Here is a 17,839-nt window from a genome sequence, read left to right as displayed (position 1 = left end):
TGAGTAAACTCACAGAGGTAAACTCTAGAGTATAGGTTGCTAGGAAATAGAATGTGGGTTGAGAATGGGAGCTGCTGCTTAAAATACGTAGCATTATACTAAGTTAATTGTAAAAGTGTGGAAAACAGTTGAAAGTAACATTATACTGAGTATAACTAACACTGCTGATTTATAAATGTGTTTGAGGCTGAAAAGGGTAGTCTTTGAACGTAAATGTCAATTGAAAGGAAGCTAAAGAATAATCAAGGAAATGCATAACTGATTCCAGTAGTGGATGAAGATTGTGGTTTATAGTATAAATATGAGAATGCTATTTAACAAAGTGCTAAGTATATGGTGATACACAGGAAAATTACAACTAAAGTAACATGGATTTATTAACAGTAATATTGTAATATTTTACAGCAATGGCAAGAAGATATTTCAATTTTAAGGGACAACAATAGGGGGGATATAAAAGAGTATGGAATTTTTCCTTTTGGAGTAATAAAAATTCTGAAATTCTAAAATTGAGGTGATAGCAGCACAACTCTGTGATAAAAATGAGAGCCACTGAGTGTACACTATGAATGGGCTGTGCAGAGCACGGCACTGTACAACACAGGGAATCCTGTGGTGGAAGATGGACTGTGGTTAATAGGACAAATATGAGGAAAGTTCTTTCATGAATGATAACAAATATATAATACTAATATCGGGTGTTAGTAATTAGGTGGGTTAGGGGAAAAATACACCAGGTGTAAAATCTGGGCTATAGTTAGTAATATTTTGACGATGCTGTTTTTTTTTTTTTTAAAGATTTATTTATTTTATTTCTCTCCCCTTCCCCCACTGCCCCAGTTGTCTGTTCTCTGTGTCTATCTGCTGCATGTTCTTCTGTGACCACTTCTATACTTATCAGCGGCACCAGGAACCTGTGTCTCTTTTTGTTGCATCATCTTGTGTCAGCTCTCCGTGTGTGCAGCACCATTACTGGGCAGGCTTCACTTTCTTTCGTGCTGAGCAGCTCTCCTTATGGGGCGCACTCCTTGCACGTGGGGCTCGCCTATGCGGGGGACACCCCTGCGTGGCAGGGCACTCCTTGAGCGCATCAGCACTGCGCATGGGCCAGCTGCACACGGGTCAAGGAGGCCTGGGGTTTGAACCGCGGACCTCCCATGTGGTAGACGGACGCCCTAACCACTGGGCCAAGTTCACTTCCCACGATGCTGTTTTATACTTTGCAAAAATTGTTTCACAGCAATGCAGGGTGTATGGGCCTTGAATGATGATACGCATGTTTGTTTTGTAAATTCAGAACTTTTATTATACACTTATTTTGTATGTATGTTGATGTATGAATGATATACTTCAATAAAATTTTATTAGAGTTCTAAAATACATTTATGCTAATAAGATGCTGCTTTTATCTCTCTAACTACCTATTCAAACTTGATTTGCAAGAACCCGCTCTATAGCCCTGGGGGTCTGGGGTGGAGGGCTGGGCAGAACAAGGAAGAGATGGGGGATTTCTGTGCAGAGAGAGGGAGGAGCTATGACAAGTTCCTGGGCTGTGGTGCCCTTAAGAATGGTTTTAGGCACCTCCACACTGTACCCCTTCCCGCAGCCCCCCAGGCTTGAGGACTTGAAATGCCCCCACTGAAATGTCCCTGCTGAGGTGGTGACTCACTGCCATCTGTCAGAGAGAACACCAGTCTCGTGTGGTGGCAGCCAGTCCTGTGCCCCTCCCCCTCAGGGTTACGCACCTGATCCTGGGCTGTGGGCTGTGAAAGTTGGGTACCTGGGAGGAAGCTAGCTCGGAGTCTGGTGCTTTCTGTTTGACTCACCACTTTCCCCTTCACCCTGGAAACCCACGTGTGCCCTGGGGCCCCTCTGGAGTTGAGGCCCTGGGCTGAAGTCAGCCTCTGTGGCCTGATCACCCCTCTCCAGGGAGGGGAGGCAGGGGACTGGGTTCAAACCCCAGCTTGGCCACTTGCTGTGTGATCTTGGGCAGGTTAAGCCTGTCTCCTCATCTGTACAGTGGGCCAAGGCAGGCCACCCTGACGTGCCAGAGTTTATGATATATGGGGCCTCACACCCAGCAGAGGCCTGTTGTCACCAGTGCTCAGACCACCCAACTCCACCTCGAGGAGTGCTCTGTGCTATGTTCCCACATTCACACTGGGGGCTCCAGACACCCCTGCCCATTGCCTCTGGGATGTCCTGAGAGCCCCCCACACTCTCAAACACACTGACTGCTGCCCCTCCCAATCCCCAGCTCAGGGTGGCCCCAGGCTCCTCAGGTCCCTTCTGGAACCCTGGACCCCATTGCGGCCCTGGCCTCGCCTCCATACCCCATACCCAAGCCTACAGCAGCGGCTGTGAGTCAGTCCTATTCCCGAATGCCTGATGCCACCGCTCTAGCCCCACCACCTCTAAACCCCGGGCAGGTACAGCCTCCTGGGCCCTCGTCCAGTGTCCCCCGTCCCAGCAACCACAGAGTCCTCAGCGCCTTCCTGACCCTGTAACTCACCTTGAAAACTTTGTCTTGGCCTCTGGTACCAGAAGTATATTCGGAACTCAAGCTCCTGCCCACCACCTCACCCCTCCACGGCCCCGCCCAGGGGCTCCAGGCCCCAGGCTTTTGCCCAGGTGGCCTCCACCGCCTGGCCCACCCCTGTCCCATGCCTCCCCTTCTGCGGCCCCGGGCCACTTGGCCTGTGCTGACCCAACCTCCGCCAAGAGGTGAGCAAGTTCCCCAGCCTTGCGCAGTCAGTTTCCCCATTTGTAAAACAGGAGGATTCAGTCTCTGCGTTGGGGAGTGTCATGAGGGTTGAGGAAGATACTTCCAGAAGCACTTGGCCGGGGGTGCACTATCCAAGCTCCTCCACCGGGCGTGGTGTCACTGGTGCCTGGCAAGGCGTAGGGCTTGGGAGACAGGCCCTGCCCTGTGTGAGCCCACCTTGGGAGTGGAGCCCATCAGGCAACCTCTGGGCATCTAAAAGCTCTTGGGGGCAGCCCTGGTGGCCCCTGTTTTGCTCGGCAGGGGCAGCCCAGGACCTAGCTAGGCCGGCCCTGGTGTCTGACAGTCCAATGGCCCCAGTGGCAGCCTCACCCCGCCGCCACTCCCACTGTGCAACCTGCCCCACAGCTACACCTCACTGACCCACAGCTACACCTCACTGAGCCCTGGTTTCCTCAACTGCAATGTGGGGAGGATTTTTTTAAAAGCCCTCAATGGGCCTATGTGAAGATTAAAACTAATAAATGCAGAGCAGCTGCTCAGAACCCAGCACCCAGCAGGGGCTCAAGAAACAATGGCAAGGACGTGGGGGAGGGCAAGAAAGGCCCCATGGGGCTGCTGGGATCCCGCAGGGGCTGCACTGTCCGGGGCAAGCAAGGCTCCCGGGCGCCGCAGCTCAGGGCTCGCTGTGCTCCGTCACGTCGCCCAGCCTCATGCTGACTTCCCAGAACGGCAGAGGGACCTGGCTCCGCTTCAAGCTCCAACAGGCGAGACTATTCTTGGAAAGCAAGGCGAGGGGGGGTGGGGGTCTGCAGCTGGGGAGGAAGGGCTGGAGGCTGTGAGTCAGGCAAGAGACCTGAGGTTAGGCCCCAGCCCGGCTCCTCTCCCGCGGAGCCTCAGTTTCCTCTTCTATAGCACAAGGATCAGATCTGTCCACACAGCCAGACACTGCAGTTGGGCTAATATGGCCACATGGGCCCACAAACCTGGCCCAGAGGACTTTATGGGCCAGACTTCCTGGGTTTAGGGGCCACATGCGCTGCTCCCAGTTAAGTGAACGTGAGCCCTTGGAAGCAGTGAGGACCGAGGAGAGCACTGGACCAGAAGTCAGGAGGCCAGTGCTGCATGACCTTGAGCAAGCCCCTTCCCTCTGGAGAGAGGGAGGATCAGGGACAGGACAGGAGTCTCACTCGGTCCATTCTTTCCAGCACAGACAAGCTCTCCTGGCTTTATCCCAAGCATGCCCAGGGGATCTGAGGCCAAGCTGACCTTTAACTTAAATCCAGGTGTCCAGACTGTCCACCCCCCTAGATCAGCCCATGTCTGACCTCCCAGGAGCTCTCCATGTAGCCCCTGGCCAAGTGAGCTGGGGCCTCCATAGCCTGAGGAGCCCTCATCTAAAACGGGGTCCTGGTTCCAGGCTGGACAGGGACAAGGTCGAGGGAGGCAGAGAAGTCAAAACTCTGTCCTTGAAAATTCTTCCAGCCTCTGCCCATTGTCCAATTTCAAAGCCATTTCCACATTTTTAGGTATTTGTTACAGCAGCACACCATGTCCAGTACCAAAATCTATACCAGTTTCCTGTTGCTGCTATAACAAATTACCACAATCTTAGTGGTTTAAAACAACACATTTTACAGTTCTAGAGCTTGGAGGTCCCAAAATCATTCCTTGACTTGTGGCCCTTTCCTCCAGCAATCACTTCAACCTCTGCTTCCATCATCACATCTCTCTCTCACTCTGACTCTTCTGCCTCCCTCTTGTGATTGTATGGGCCCACCCAGGATAATCCAGAGCACTCTTCCATCTTCCAATCCTTAACTTTATCAGAGGTTTCAGGGATTAAAATGTGGATATATTTGGGAGCCATTATTTTGCCCACCACAGGAAGGCTAAGATTGATTTGTCAGCCCCAAGTCTAGCCCAGAGGGCTTGTCCAGGGTTGAGGGGTCGCCAGGGTATCAGGCTGCTGTCCTGGCCAACACTCTGGCCAGGGCCCAGAGCTCCAGGAAACCTAGCACCTGCCCCTGTCGCCAAGGACAGCCTGTTCTCCCGGTACAGCTGCCATGCAGGGGTCAGGTGCACTTGAGCCCTCAAAGTAGCCACAGCTCAACTGAACAGTTGCCTGGCTTGGGCGGGAGGCCAGGCCTCAGAAATTCCTCTCCCTGCTGATCAGATACCCAAGAGCTACCGTCACGTCTGATGCAGACCACGTGGGAAGTTCCAGCACTGGAAAATGCACGCACTGTTGGCTTACTGGTAGACCTTTACTGAGCCTGGGTGTGCCAGACCCACATGAGATCCCAGAGCGATGAGGAAGACAGGAAGGTTTCTAAATGAATGGGGCAGAATGCCATGGGTAGCGGCAGAGGTATGGGCTGGGGTCAGGCAGCGAGAACAGAGGTGAGGGCGGGTGCCCCAGAGGAAGCAGTATTTATGTTGGAGCTTGAAGAAACGGCCTGGGCAAAGAGCGGGAAGCGTGCTCAGGGACTGGAGAGCACGCAGGGAGGCAGGAGGCCAGGGCATGGAAGGAGAAAAGAAGCTGATGGTGGGTGGGGAAGGATGCCTGTGGGGATTAAAGCGTTTCCCACCTCGGGCCAACAGCGCTCAACCGTCAGTGGTGGAACCTTTTATTCTGACGGAAGCCTGCTCAGAGCGCTGACGGGGGCCCCTAGGGGGTCTACAGCCTCCCATTCCACCTCTTCAGACCTGGACTCTGACGGGCACAGAAACCACATTCAGGTCACAGAGAGCCAGCCAAGGGTCCAGGGCAGGGACTGGGGGCAGCTGAGGTGGCCTGGGATCCAAGTGGGGCTGAGGAAGCAGTTAGAGGGCTGGGCGCACGTTTCAATACATCAGCTGGACAGGCCCCACAGAGAAACCCATAGGCAGCTCAGAAAAGCATCCTACTGTGAGGCAAGGCCTCAGCTTACCCAGCTGTCAAAAAGCAGGGGGAGGGACGTGGACATTGCTCAAGCAAGTGGGCTCCTGTCTACCATCTAGGAGGTCCAGGGTTCCATACCCAGGGCCTCCTGGAGAAGGCAAGCTGGCCGTGCAGCAAGCTGACCCACACGGAGTGCTGGCCCACATGGAGTGCCGCCCCGCGCAGGGGGGCAGCCCCACGTAGGAGTGCCGGCCAACGTGGAGAGCTGAGGCAGCAAGATGACACAACAGAGAGACACAGAGGAAAGATAAGAGATGCAGCAAACCAGGGAGCTGAGGTGGTGCAAGAGAATGATCACCTCTCTCCTACTCCGGAAGGTCGCAGGATGGGTTCCCAGAGCCGCCTAACGAGAATACAAGCAGACACAGAAGAACACACAGGAATGGGCACCGAGAGCAGACAATGGAGGGAGGGGGTTGAAATAAGTAAATCTTTTTTAAAAAAGCAGGGGAAACTGCTCTCCCAGGGTGTAACCAACAAGGACTCCTGCACGCCCTGCCCATGCTCTGGGCTCTGCTGTAGGTGGCTGGGTAGGCAACAGGCATGTCCCTTGAGCCCTCTGGGCCTGCAAAGCCTAGCCTCCATCCAGTCCACGTCCTCCTGCCGTTCTGCCTCCATGGACCCTAGGACACATGCCAGAGGAGACAGCACAAGTCCCGGGGCCAGCCCCAGGAGGGAGGGGCCGACGGGTGAGCCTCACCCTCTGAGCCGAAGCCACTGGCTGCCCTGGTGAGGAGGGGAGAAGATGGGCTGAGGTGAGATTCTGGGATGCCAGGCTACCAGCCTCTTGGGAGCTTCATCTCCAGAGGGCAGAGAGAGGTTCTGAGCACGGCTAATCCCTATCTTCCCTCCTCCCCAGACTGCCCTGTGTCTCTGCCTGGTGGCAAGTGTTGGTGCTGAGCCCTGGACTGACACCTGAGGGTGCTGCTCCTCCTGGGCCCACCTCCAGGGCAGGCAATACGCTCCCTCATCACAGCCCGTGAAGAAAACGGGCTTCTCACAACCATTGTATGAGATAAAGCACTTAGTCCCATTTCTCAGGCTCGGAAGCCAAAGGCTGAGGAAGGTGAAGTTATCTGTCCAAGGTCATGTCCTGGAGAGCGCTGGGTCCCAGATGGGAACCCAGGCTGGTGGGGTTCCAACCTCAGGGCTTCACCTTCAGTTTCAGCGCCCATGACCTGAGGCCTGCCCTGCCAGTCCCCGCAGCCTGGACCTCTTTCCCAGCACAGTCAAGCCCCTGGTTTTCTGGAAAGGAAGTGCCCCCAAGGGAAGCTCCTGCTCAGTGACCCTAGCTCTCCTTGGACTGTCCCCCTCCATCATCACACATTCTTGGGGGTGCCATACCTACATGCTCACCAGGGCCTTCCCTCAGCAATGAGCCTGAGACCAGGAGGCGGAGGCTGCCAGGAAGCTGACACTGGCTGAGGTGAGGTTCAGGCTGGGGGACAAGGGGACAAGGAATCGCTGTGAGGGTCAGGGCAGCTGCCCTGAAGTGCCACTGACGACAGCAAGGGCTGAAGGGCACAGCAGGAGGGGGACATGGCTTGGTGAGGTGAAGGGCTGAGAGCACAGGGGCTCAGGAAGTGGGGAGCCTCACTGTGGCTGTGCCTTTTGGGGCAGCCACGAGGGGAAGCCCTGGCTCCTCCTTGAAGGAAGCCTGGGGCAGCCCGGGGCCCACGCAGCTGGGGCTGGGCCTAAGGCACGACAGTGGGGCTCTGGGAGCTGCAGCCTGGCACTGCCAAGGCAAGGGTAAGCCCCAGCCATAGCCTGTTAGTCACCTAGGCAGGGTATGGCCCTGCAACATGACTCCCCCACAGCAAAGACCTAACTTCCCATCTCCATTCAGTCACTTCCCGACACGGGACCTCAGGCAGGTCACAAATGCTCTTGGAGCTTGGTGTCCCTGCCTGGGGAGGCGGCACTCAGATGCCAGCTTGCACACTCCTGTGGGCTGACCGAAAGTAAAACAGAGCTGCCATCCCAGGCTGGCCGCGGAGTCAGAAGAGTCAGCTTCTTGAGGGACAGGAGCTGCCCGAGGTCTCACTGCAAGGCTTAGCTCTGGAACCCTGGCATCCTGCCCATCAAGCCACACTGCTCTGGCTACTGCGCCAAGGAGAGGAGGCCAGGCGGAACGAGCCAGCCTGCTCGCCCTGCCCCTTGGACCCACCCTGATTTGGGCTCGCACTGGCACCTACCAACCTGGGACTTTCCTGTCACTCTGGACCAAAAGGCTGGGCCTTTGGGACTCCTGGTAGCCACAGCCTGCACTGACCAGAGCTGGGGTGGAGGCCACAACCTGGGGCCCACCCTCCTTAGACCCCACCAAGGCAGATGGGTTATTAGGGATAAGAAGGAAACAAAAGCCCTGCTCAAGTCCTTAGGTAAGTGTATGTGGACATGTGACCCCAGAACTGTGCAGCAAGAACTCTCAGCCCTGCCACCGCCAGGGAGCAGGCAGCCATGTCTGAGCTGAAGCTCAGAAGGGGTGCCTGTGCTCGGAGCCAGGCCAGGATGCGGGAACGTGCCCGGGCAGTGGAGGACAAAGGAGACCCTGGGAGGGAGCCGTGCCTGCGTCCACGCTGCTCCCGGGCCCCCAGCAGGCAGGGCACTGCGACCAGCCTTGCTGAGGCAGAAGGCACCTCTTACCTGCCCACCCCAGCACTGCCAGGGAAGGGGGAAGGTTAGGGATCCGCAAATCACAGCTACAAAGGCACAAGGTCACCCTTAGTTGGCCTTTCAACACTTTACTCGCCGTATCTCCCAACGCTCTCACAACAGCTCTGGGGGGAGGGCGCTGGGCTACCCCCGTTCCACCAGCAGAGACCCTGAGTGGCCTGTCCTCGGCCCACTGTTGCGATGGACCTGCCTGGGAAGGCTGAGCCAGCCTTTGGCTGTTCCGGCTCTGCTGCCCAGGAAGGACGTCCCCACCCTCACTTCTACCCCCAAGACTCCTAGAAACATGGAGTGTGGGGAATCCCAGGCTACAGAAACACTGTGAGCACCTGGGCTTCTAGAAGGTGCCATCCACCTCCCTCTGGGCAGCATTCTAGGAAGGAGGCTCAGTCAGGCTGGCCGCGGGTCCACGAGGCAGCCACGCTGTGGTTCAGACTTCTGGATGTGCAGGAACCGGGGTCTGAGGAAGCAGGGACAAGGGGCCTGTCACTGCCTTGGCCCCGGGGAATGAGCAGGGAATGGAAAAGCTCGCTCTGGCCATGGCCACTGTGGCCAGGTGAGGATGGCCTCGGGGCAAGGAGGATGGCTATGGCTGCTGGGAGATGGACAGAGCCTTACCTCCCACAGAAGTCCCTGCGCACGGTCACGAGATCAAGGCAGAGGTGAGGCTGGCTCTGTAGCCAGCTGCCAATGAGGTCCGGGTGCCTTGGTTCCACTTCCAAGAAGATACTTCTACGTGGAAGAGAGCAGCTGGGTTGGCTCAACTGGGCAGGGCCAGAACCTGCACTTCTGGGTTGCCCAGGCTGGGAGGGCGGGGGCCGCATGCCTGCCTGGACGTGCCCAGGGCACACTGGGAGGGGAGGAGGCCCACCCCACCCGTACCCGGAGTTCTTCAGGAGCTGGGGCGCCAGGGCCAGGATGTGGGCGATGACATCCATGCCCTCCTCCCCTCCGTCCAGGGCCCCTGGGTCTTCGTAGCTGGAGGAGAGAAGAGCGGGAGCTGAGAGCCTGGGAGAGTGGGTGTCTGAAAGGGTGGAGGAGCTGGCAGGGCTCCATGAAGGGGCCCACGGAACTCACGCTCTGGACTGAGATGCAAGTCTGAGGACCCACACAAGGTGGCCCCCAAACGGACAGGGGCCCCCAGTCCCCATCCCCTAGGGCAGGCCTCCAGCAGGCCATGGCCGGCGTGCTCAGCGAAGCCCATCGCCTGGCAGCCCTCAGGGCACAAGGGCTAAGCGAGCCCGACCACAGCTGAGAGCCCGCGGAGGCCAGCCAGCACCCCAGCCTGCAATACCCGCGCCCCGTCCCCAGCCAGCACCCCAGCCCGTTGGTGCGCAGGATGGTCTCTTCAGACTCTGGACTAGGTATCAGTCCCAGCTTTCCCACTGGGCCTGACTTGGGTAAAATATGCTCTCCGTGTGTGTGGAGGGTGGAAACTGACAACGGCGCCCCCCTGCTGAGCGCAAAGAGTCCTCCCCGTGGCCCCCCGAGACTCATCACTCCCCTTTCACAGGAAGAGAGAGGCTCAGGGGCCCAGGGGCCATGCAGGGGTCTTGAGTGGGAAGAAGCAGCCGAATGCAAGGACTGGGGCTCTACAGGACACCCTCTTTCAACACCACTGCCCTCTTCGGCGCCGCCCTCCCCGATGGTGTGGCCCTCAAGGGCAGGCTCGTCCCACTGGGCCTTCCCAGGCCCGGCCTCCCTGGCCCACCCTACCCAGCACCTGCAGATTTCGGGGGGAAGCTGCTCCATGTCCCAGTGGAAGACATAGGGAGGATTGCTGACGATCAGGTCCATGGGGGCCCAGGGCAGCAGGTGCGCCCAGCTCCCCTCTGTGGTGAGAGAAAGGGACGCACAGGGGGGCTGGACCCACTGGGAGGGAAGGCGTGGCTGTTCTACCTGTCACCCTGGTCCCTGGCACAGCCCCCAGCCATGCCCTGGGCCTTTCTCTGGACCCCCGATAAGCCAGCCTTGCAGATGAGTGCCCAGGTCCCCAGCTGCAGCCTGGCTGACAGCACCCATGCTCTGTCATGGCGGCCCTTGTCCTCTCCTCTGCCTATCAAAAACTTCCCAAATAAGCAGGACTTCGCTCAGGAAGCCTTCCCCGCTTGCTAGAGAGCACCCCCCTCCCCAGCTTGTCACACTGGGCCAACGTGGAGAGTGGAGGGCAGCCCCGGCCTCGGCCAGCCTGCTTCCTGATGGCTCCACTTCCCGGTTCCACCCTATGCCGGGCACTACACCAGCTATATTCTACTCCAAGAAGGGGGGCCTGCGGCTCCAGGCACCTTGCGTACACAGTGTGACTTTGACAACACTCTAAAAGTTCACAGCTGAGTCCTGCAGTGCCTGGGCCACTTCTTCCAGGTCCAGGTGGGGGTGGGGCAGGGGCTCGAGTAGTTTGGTCCTAAAGGCCTTCTCTTGAACTTCTGCTTATCTCTTGCCAACAAGCAAGTCCTAGTTAAACTCGTTAGTTACCGGGACTCAGAGGGTAATTAGCACAGACTCTGTCGCTGGTCCCCTCGCGGGTCCCCTCGCGGGTCGGTCAGCCCAGGACACACACCGTGCCTCTAACAGCGACTTGCCCACCCCCTTCGAGGACGAGTGTGCATGTGAGTATGAACGCTGGGGAAGCCCTCCTCCACCCTCCCCGGGGCTCATCCACCCAGCTGGACCCCCAGCCCAGGGAAGGGAGGTAGGGGAGCGTACCTAAGGTCACGTCGAGGGGGACAATCCGAATCCTGTCTTGCAACTGAAGCCTGGGGAGAGGGGGAGGGGCATGAGCATGGGGAGGGGACGGGCCCCTCTCCTTGGCTATAAGGGCCAGGAGGGACAGCGAAACCTTAGACCAGCGGGACACCCAGGGCCACTGTCTACTCGTGGCCCTGTGGGATCCATTCCAGGTGGCCCCGTCCCCATCCTACCCTTTCCCAGGAGCAGAAATCAGACACCATAGGACTGATAAGCTCGAGATCAGCCTCAGAGTCCCACTCCCCGACCCTGGCCCTCTGAAGTTTTGTTTGTTTTGGTCTCTTTGTTGTAGGTACCGGGTGCAGGGATTGAACCTGGGACCTCGTATATGGGAAGCCAGTGCTCAACCACCAAGCTACACGGGCTCCCCACCACCCCGACCCTCCGCGCACCCAAGGCGGCCTACCTTCGCGCGTTCTCGTGGGTCAGGCGGATGGCGGCCTCCCCCTTATCCACGGCAATGACTTGGCTCTGTCCCAAGAACAAACGAGGGGTACATGGGAAGCAGGATGCCCCACGAGCCTGGGCCCCAGGGGCACAGCCCTTCCCTGATCTCCTTCCAGGAGAGGAAGGCAACGCCATGGCTTCCCCCACTGTGGCCACGGGCGGGCCAGACGGATGGCAATGGGAGTTAGAGGCTGTGACGATGGCAGGCGGGGGCCGCCCAATCCTCCCTGCTCTGGTCGTCTCCCCTCAGGTGCTCCTGGCACCCGGGGGCTCCTCTTGGGCGAGGAATCAGTGGGAAGAATGGTGACAGTCAGTCTCCCTGGAGCGGGGTGGGGGGACGCAGAGGGGCTCACCTGGGGGAGCTGGCTCAGCAGGCTGAGGGAGATGGCTCCTGATCCACAGCCCACCTCCAGGATGAGGGGGCCACCCTGGGCTCCCACCACATGGGGCATCTGGGCTGCCTCCTCCAGCACCCATTCGACCAGCTCCTGAGGAGCACAGGGGTCTAGATGAGAGTAGGTGACAGCCTGATCCCTGCGGGTTGGCACAGAGGCCCGAGCGTGGTTAGCCCCTGTGTTTCTGGGGAAAGGGGCTAGGGCCAAAGCAAGACTGCACTCCCTGTCTGCCAGGGCCAGGCACAGGCCTCCTGCCTCTCCATACCTCAGTTTCCCCTTCTACAAAATTGAACACAGCTGAGAATTGAGGTCTGGTGGGGCATAAATGGCACTACGTTCTTAGGGTACTACGTACTCCATGCCTGGTACATACCGAGTGCTCCATCACGCCCAGCTAAGCCCTTTACAGCTGGCCTCTCGCTTGTGCTTACAGCAGATTCGTGCCCAGGGTCCTCCGCTGCAGCCTGGCTGATGATTCTGGGCACTCCCTCTGCGCCAGGCCCTGCTTCCAGAGCTTTCCCTGTTGGATCTTTTAATGGGCCCATGAGGAAACTGAGGCTTGGGGTCAAGACCCTGCCAAAAATTGGGGGTGTCTCTGACTTCCTCACAGAGTTGAGCTTGGGAGAGAGAGGAGGGGCCCCAGAGTGAGACTGTGAGGTTCCTGACAGGAATAAGGGAGAGCTGCAGGGCAGCTGGGCAGGGGATAAGTGGGCAGAGGCATGAGTGCAGGTGCTGAGCTGCTCCCTGCCACCTCGGCGGGGGTGAGGTAGGCAGGAGACACTTTCACTTTGGAAACAAAGGTTTCAAGTCTCATCTGCCCACCTGCTGCCTGCTGGGACTGTGAGTGGAAGCCAGTACGGGCGGGACTGCTGTGCCTCAGGGGCCACCACTGCAGAAATGTATCCAAGCAGCAGTTGAGTGGGGGCTGGAGAGGCCAGGCCTGGAGCAGGGGAAGGGCAGTGCAGCCTAGGTTGAGGCTCAACTCTCCTACCAGGCTCCAAGATGGAAAGGCCTGGGGCCTGACACTCTGAGGGGTCTGACCCACTGAGGGGTCTCTTGGCTACTTCCCATGTCCTGGGCAAGCTCAGTGGCCCCGGGAAGCTACCCTCTGAGCCTTAGAACCCTAGGTCCCCTCAAATCCCCAATGCCACCAGCCAGGCCCCAATGGAGTGGAGGGCCACAGATCAGTGCTGAGTCCCCAAAAACATCTCATCCTGCCAGGACTCGCAACCCAGGAGCAAAGCTCATCCATCCCAAGGGTAACAAGTCCAAGTGAGGCAGATTTTGGCCCGTGGGTTCAACTCTCCCTGTTCCAAACCAACTACTGCCTGTGGGAGAGGGAGCCTCTGGCAGGAGAGACCTTCCGCTCACCCGCTCCCGCCACGCTGTGTCAGCCCTGTGCTAGACTGCTGGGGCCCTCGCAGCAAGCTGGGCAGGCGAGGCAGGGGATGGCACAGAGCGAGCAGTCTAGGGCTACAGCCAAGAGCTTGTGGTCTCAGCGGTAAAGCCACGTGCTGAGGCCAGTGGGGTGGCTGGGGCTCGTCGGCCGTGTGAGTGTCTCTCAGTTTCCTGGCCACAAACAGACCTACCCTGGCTGGAGAATGACCCCTCAGCCAGCCACACTGGCCAGCCACCCCACAGATACTCCTGACCTCTGACAAGACATACCACAGAGGTGATCAGCCACCCCAGGCAGGACGTGAGGCTCAGAGCCCAGGGCCCCACTGCTGCCAGCACCTCCGAGCCCCATCGCTTGCCCTACAGATCGTGGGAGGCTCATCTTGGTTGTAGGACCACCTTGGGGTCAGGGATGGAGATGAGCCCCAAGAAGTCCAGAAACTCTCTTCCCCACCCAGTGAAGGGCCTCCCCCAGGCTCAATGGAGGCTGAGAACCAAGCCAGCCCCAGGTCCAGGCACCTTCTCCAGGTGAACATGGAAAGAAGGGCAGGCAGCTGCTGGCTCTGCCTGGGGCTGCCACCCCACCACAGACTCTATACCTTCTCAAGAGCTTGGCCCAAGGCCTCAGCAGGACCTGAGTGCTGCGGGCACCCTCCATTAGGACTGCAGCCCAAGGAAGGTGGCGCTTGCTTCCTCTAAGGCAATCACATGCAAGGCACTGGGCTGCGGTCCCCCACGGAGCCTCACCTCACCAGGAACGGCTCACACCCCCAGGCCAGGGCGTCCCACTGTACAGGCTGTTACTGGGGACCTAGCTGCCTTCCCACCCCCCGGGGAAAACCCAACTCGCCCAGCCCACACACCACCTGCGACTTTGCATTTCAGACTTCTGCACCCATCATCAGAAACCTCCTTTCAGTGGATGGAGAGAACACAGGGGCCATGGTCCCGCCCCTGCACCCAGTCCCTGCCACAGGCCACGTCCTCTTGAGTTCTTGGTAAGGCGCTCCAATGTGGCTTCACGTTGCTGTGAATCTGGCAATTTCTAAGAAACGTCTGTACTGTGCGGTGAGCACCCGGCCTCCTAGCCGCAGCCCCCTCCCCTGTAGTGGGGCTGGCCCAGACCAGCCAGGAAAGGGGGGGCCATGTGGGAGCTAAAGTCACGCCCGAAGCTCAGAAGCCCAGAACATATGGTTGGTGCCAGGTCAGCTCTGAGGGGACACGAAGGTCACCATGGCAGCTGCCCTCCCATGCCCCAGTGCTTGGCTGCCTCAGGGGTGGCCAGAGGCCACACATTTGGGGAGCCACGGGGTGCTTCCTGCCTTGGGTCTCTGTACGCCATCCCAGTCCATGCCAATCCCAACTGGGGCAGCTCCACGTGAGATGTGGGGCCCTAACCCGGGAGTCAGAAAGTCCAGGAACTGCCCCCATACTGCCCCACCTGGCAGCCCTGTGACTCAGTGAGGCCTCAGATTCCCTCCTGCCTCCTCCCCGCGTGACATGGGGGCAAGAAAAGGGGCTCTGGGCCCCTGGATGGGGCAGGTGAAGACCGGACTGTCCCAGGAATGTTTGTGTGCCTGGGTGCCTTGCCAGAACCTGCAGCCCTCGGGCTTGCCCGTTCCCCTCCCAGCCTCACCCACTTGGTCTGCCCTCTCTGGTCCCAGCTCTCCCACCTATAAGTTCTGGGGGAAGCCCAAGAAGAACCACAGAAAATGTCCCCCCTAGGATGGGGGGACCTCACCAAGGAACGGCAGGCCTGGCTCACATACCTCCAGTCCTCATTATTTGGGAGACAGACACAGAAAATTATCTGACCCAACAGTAGACCTGAGAGGACCACCGAGTCAGATTCTGTCCTGGAGGCCCCATCCTCTCATCATCTGGCCCAAAGGGGGCAGTGTCCTGCCCAAGGTCACACAGCTGAGGCAGGGTCTCCAGGTATCCACTTGGTTCACACCTCCTGAGGAGCTGCAGAAGCACGGCTTTTTCCTGTGGGTTGGGTGGGCTGTAGGGTCCCCCAGGCCCCATGACAGGACAGATCTCAGGGAAATGGCAGGAACAGGCTGGGGCACACTGGATCACTGACAGCCCTGGGAATTGGGGCAGTGGCTTAAGACGAGAGCCAGGGGACCAGAAGGAACGCTCTGCCCTCCAGGCCTCACCCGCCAGGACTGCAGGGAAAGGCCCTGAGGATTGTAGTCATGGGGCTCCAGCGCCCCCTGGAGGAAGCCTGAGGCAAGACAGATGCTCTGAACCCCCACCCTCATCCCCATCCCTCCTTGCCCTGGTGACGCACCCACCTCTGTCTCTGGCCGAGGGATGAAGACCGGGGGTGCCATCTTCAGATTGAGGCCCCGGAAGTCCCATTCCCCAAGAATGTACTGCACAGGCATCCTGCAGAGAGGGCACCCAGGTGGCTGTCAGTAAGGGAGCCAGGTCTGGCGAGGCACCTGGGTTGAAGGATACCACTCACACACAAGTGTCAGGCAGGGCCATGTCTCCTAGCCAAGGCCTTCCCTCCTCCCCCTTCCCATTCACTGCTCTGGACCCCTCTCGCCACTTCCCCACCCTGACACCTCTCTCGTCCTTGGGCACCTTCCTCTCCTGGACCATGGACTTGGTGGAGGCGACCAAGGCTAGATGGAACCTGCAGGCCTGGCCCACGGGTGCTCACCTCTGTAATCGGCGGCTACTCAGCTCCTGGATGCACCGCAGCTGCCGAGGGTTCAGGGGCTGAGTCCAAAGTGCCGGTCTCAGGCTCTGAAACTGACCCCACAGAAGATGTGAGTGTCTAGCTCTCTAGGCCTGGAGCTCCTGGCTCAAGGTTTTTATGGGGACAATGCCTGGGACCCTGCGATGGCCATCTTGGTCACTCCTGAACCCTTAGTGCCCAGCACACTAGGTGCCAAAATAGTTTGTTGGTTGATTGAATCAATATCTGCCTAAGGCATTCCTGCAGAAAAATCCCACCAATCTCAGCCAAGCAGAGCAGTGGCAGCTGGGAGGCCGGCTCTCGGTGAAGCAGAAGGCCTGGGTGCCTCTTCCCCAGGGTTCTCTCTCTGCCCCACGCACCCTCCTGACACCACTGCACTTAACTGTTTTGGCTCCAAGAACATGAGCGATGATGTACTCACTGGATTCTCGGGCCTCAGGGATGCCCCTCTCCTCAAAGACTGCCGTCCAGTGGCTGACTAGCTCTGTGGCACTCACTAGCCCAGCTGGGGGCAGATGGGGTAGCCATGAGCTGGAAGCCCAGCCTCGGATGCCTCCCCTCCGCCCTGGGCCAGACAGGAGGGCCAAAAGTGTTCGACTCCAAAGTCCCATGTCTCAGGGAAAGGATCCCTTGAACACTCCCAGGACCCCAAGTCTCCCTTGTGATGTCCGTAGCTAGAGTGGGCACTGAAGGTGGTCCTTGGTCCCAGTCAGGTCGAGTAGAATGGTTAGAGGCTCCAGATCCCCAAAGTGGCTCTGGTTCTCAGATGTGGCTGCCACCCTGGAGGAGGGGGAGAGAATCAGAAAAGCAAATGAGACTTCTGTGACCCTGCTGCCCTGCTCCATGCCAGCATGCAGCTTGCTTCCCACCCACTGCCTGACAGGGGGCATGCTCTTACTCTTATATCTCCTTTTCTCATTTTAGACCCTTACTCACCTGTTTGATTCTTCTTTTCTTGGCCAGTTACGGATTCTTCCCGTTTGAGCTGAAGTGAACTGAACCCATAGCTTAGTCCCTGCTAATAAATGGGACTTCCTTTGCTTTGCCTGAGCTTTTTGCTTCTGACATTTTGCATGTACTGTCATTAATTTGTATGCTAAACTTTCCCCCCAATTTAACCCATGATTCCCGACGTCAGTATAAGTTGCCAATCAAAAACAGGACAATTTTGTTGATTTTATATTTAAATAGATGCAAGTAAGTTTAAATGATGGTTCAAAATCAGTGAACCCCTTTCCTTCCAGACAGACCAAGTTCAAATCAGCGTTTATTGTGCGCCTCCTGAGTCAGAGACAAGCAACCCCCATTGCAGAGAAAAGGAGGCTCCGAGAGCAGAAGCGGCTTGCCCAAGGTCATCCAGCATGGCACTATCCCACGCAGGACACGAACTCGAGTCCACCGCACTCCAGAGGCGGCTCTGTCCAACTGACCGCTGCCCCGGGAGCAGCAGGAGCCAGGAGGCCAAGGCGTCGGCCTCTCCCAGCTCTGCTCAGTATTGTTAGCGACCAAGGAGAGGTCGCCTCTTAGCCGGCGACCCTTCCGTATAAAGCTGTTTTCCCTTCCGTATAAAGGAGCGACAGCGCCGTCCAGACCTCGAAGACAATACAGTACCGCCTCCCCACGGATGCCCGTCTCAAGTCCCTACCTGCCCGCAGAGCCGCCCACCCGCCCGCGGGCCCGGAGAAGCTGGCCCGTGCCCGGCTCCCGGACGTGTGTACCCCGAGGAGAGCTCCCTCGTACACCCTCTTCCGGGGTTGGCGACACTGAGAAAGGGCTCGGGCGGAACCCGTTGCCCCGGC

The 17,839-nt window shown here is 58.3% G+C and overlaps 1 protein-coding gene across 9 annotated transcripts; it reads right to left on the bottom strand.

The window, feature by feature from the left end:
* Positions 1–1,279: 1,279 nt before the first annotated feature.
* HEMK1 (HemK methyltransferase 1, mitochondrial release factors N(5)-glutamine) lies at positions 1,280–17,780 on the bottom strand. Of its 9 annotated transcripts, none has more exons than XM_012522661.4 (11): positions 16,977–17,761; positions 16,424–16,820; positions 16,002–16,093; positions 15,628–15,721; positions 11,888–12,022; positions 11,494–11,558; positions 11,046–11,095; positions 10,056–10,171; positions 9,222–9,317; positions 8,958–9,071; positions 1,280–8,799 (listed from the first exon to the last, which is right to left on the bottom strand). In XM_012522661.4, the coding sequence occupies exons 2-10, from the start codon at positions 16,649–16,651 to the stop codon at positions 8,991–8,993; spliced, it is 957 nt and encodes a 318-aa protein (XP_012378115.1). In that variant the 5' UTR covers positions 16,652–16,820; positions 16,977–17,761; the 3' UTR covers positions 1,280–8,799; positions 8,958–8,990. The 9 variants fall into 9 exon arrangements, with proteins under 9 accessions (XP_012378115.1, XP_012378116.1, XP_004451840.1 ...); XM_012522662.4 differs by having other exon boundaries at positions 8,958–9,068; XM_004451783.5 differs by having other exon boundaries at positions 10,063–10,171.
* Between the last annotated feature and the right edge of the window lie 59 nt (positions 17,781–17,839).

Source organism: Dasypus novemcinctus, chromosome 26, assembly GCF_030445035.2.
Source record: "Dasypus novemcinctus isolate mDasNov1 chromosome 26, mDasNov1.1.hap2, whole genome shotgun sequence".
In the NCBI taxonomy this organism is placed as follows: domain Eukaryota; kingdom Metazoa; phylum Chordata; class Mammalia; order Cingulata; family Dasypodidae; genus Dasypus; species Dasypus novemcinctus.
The sequence above is the reverse complement of the archived record's forward strand: the minus strand, read 5'-3'. Positions and strand labels throughout refer to the sequence as shown.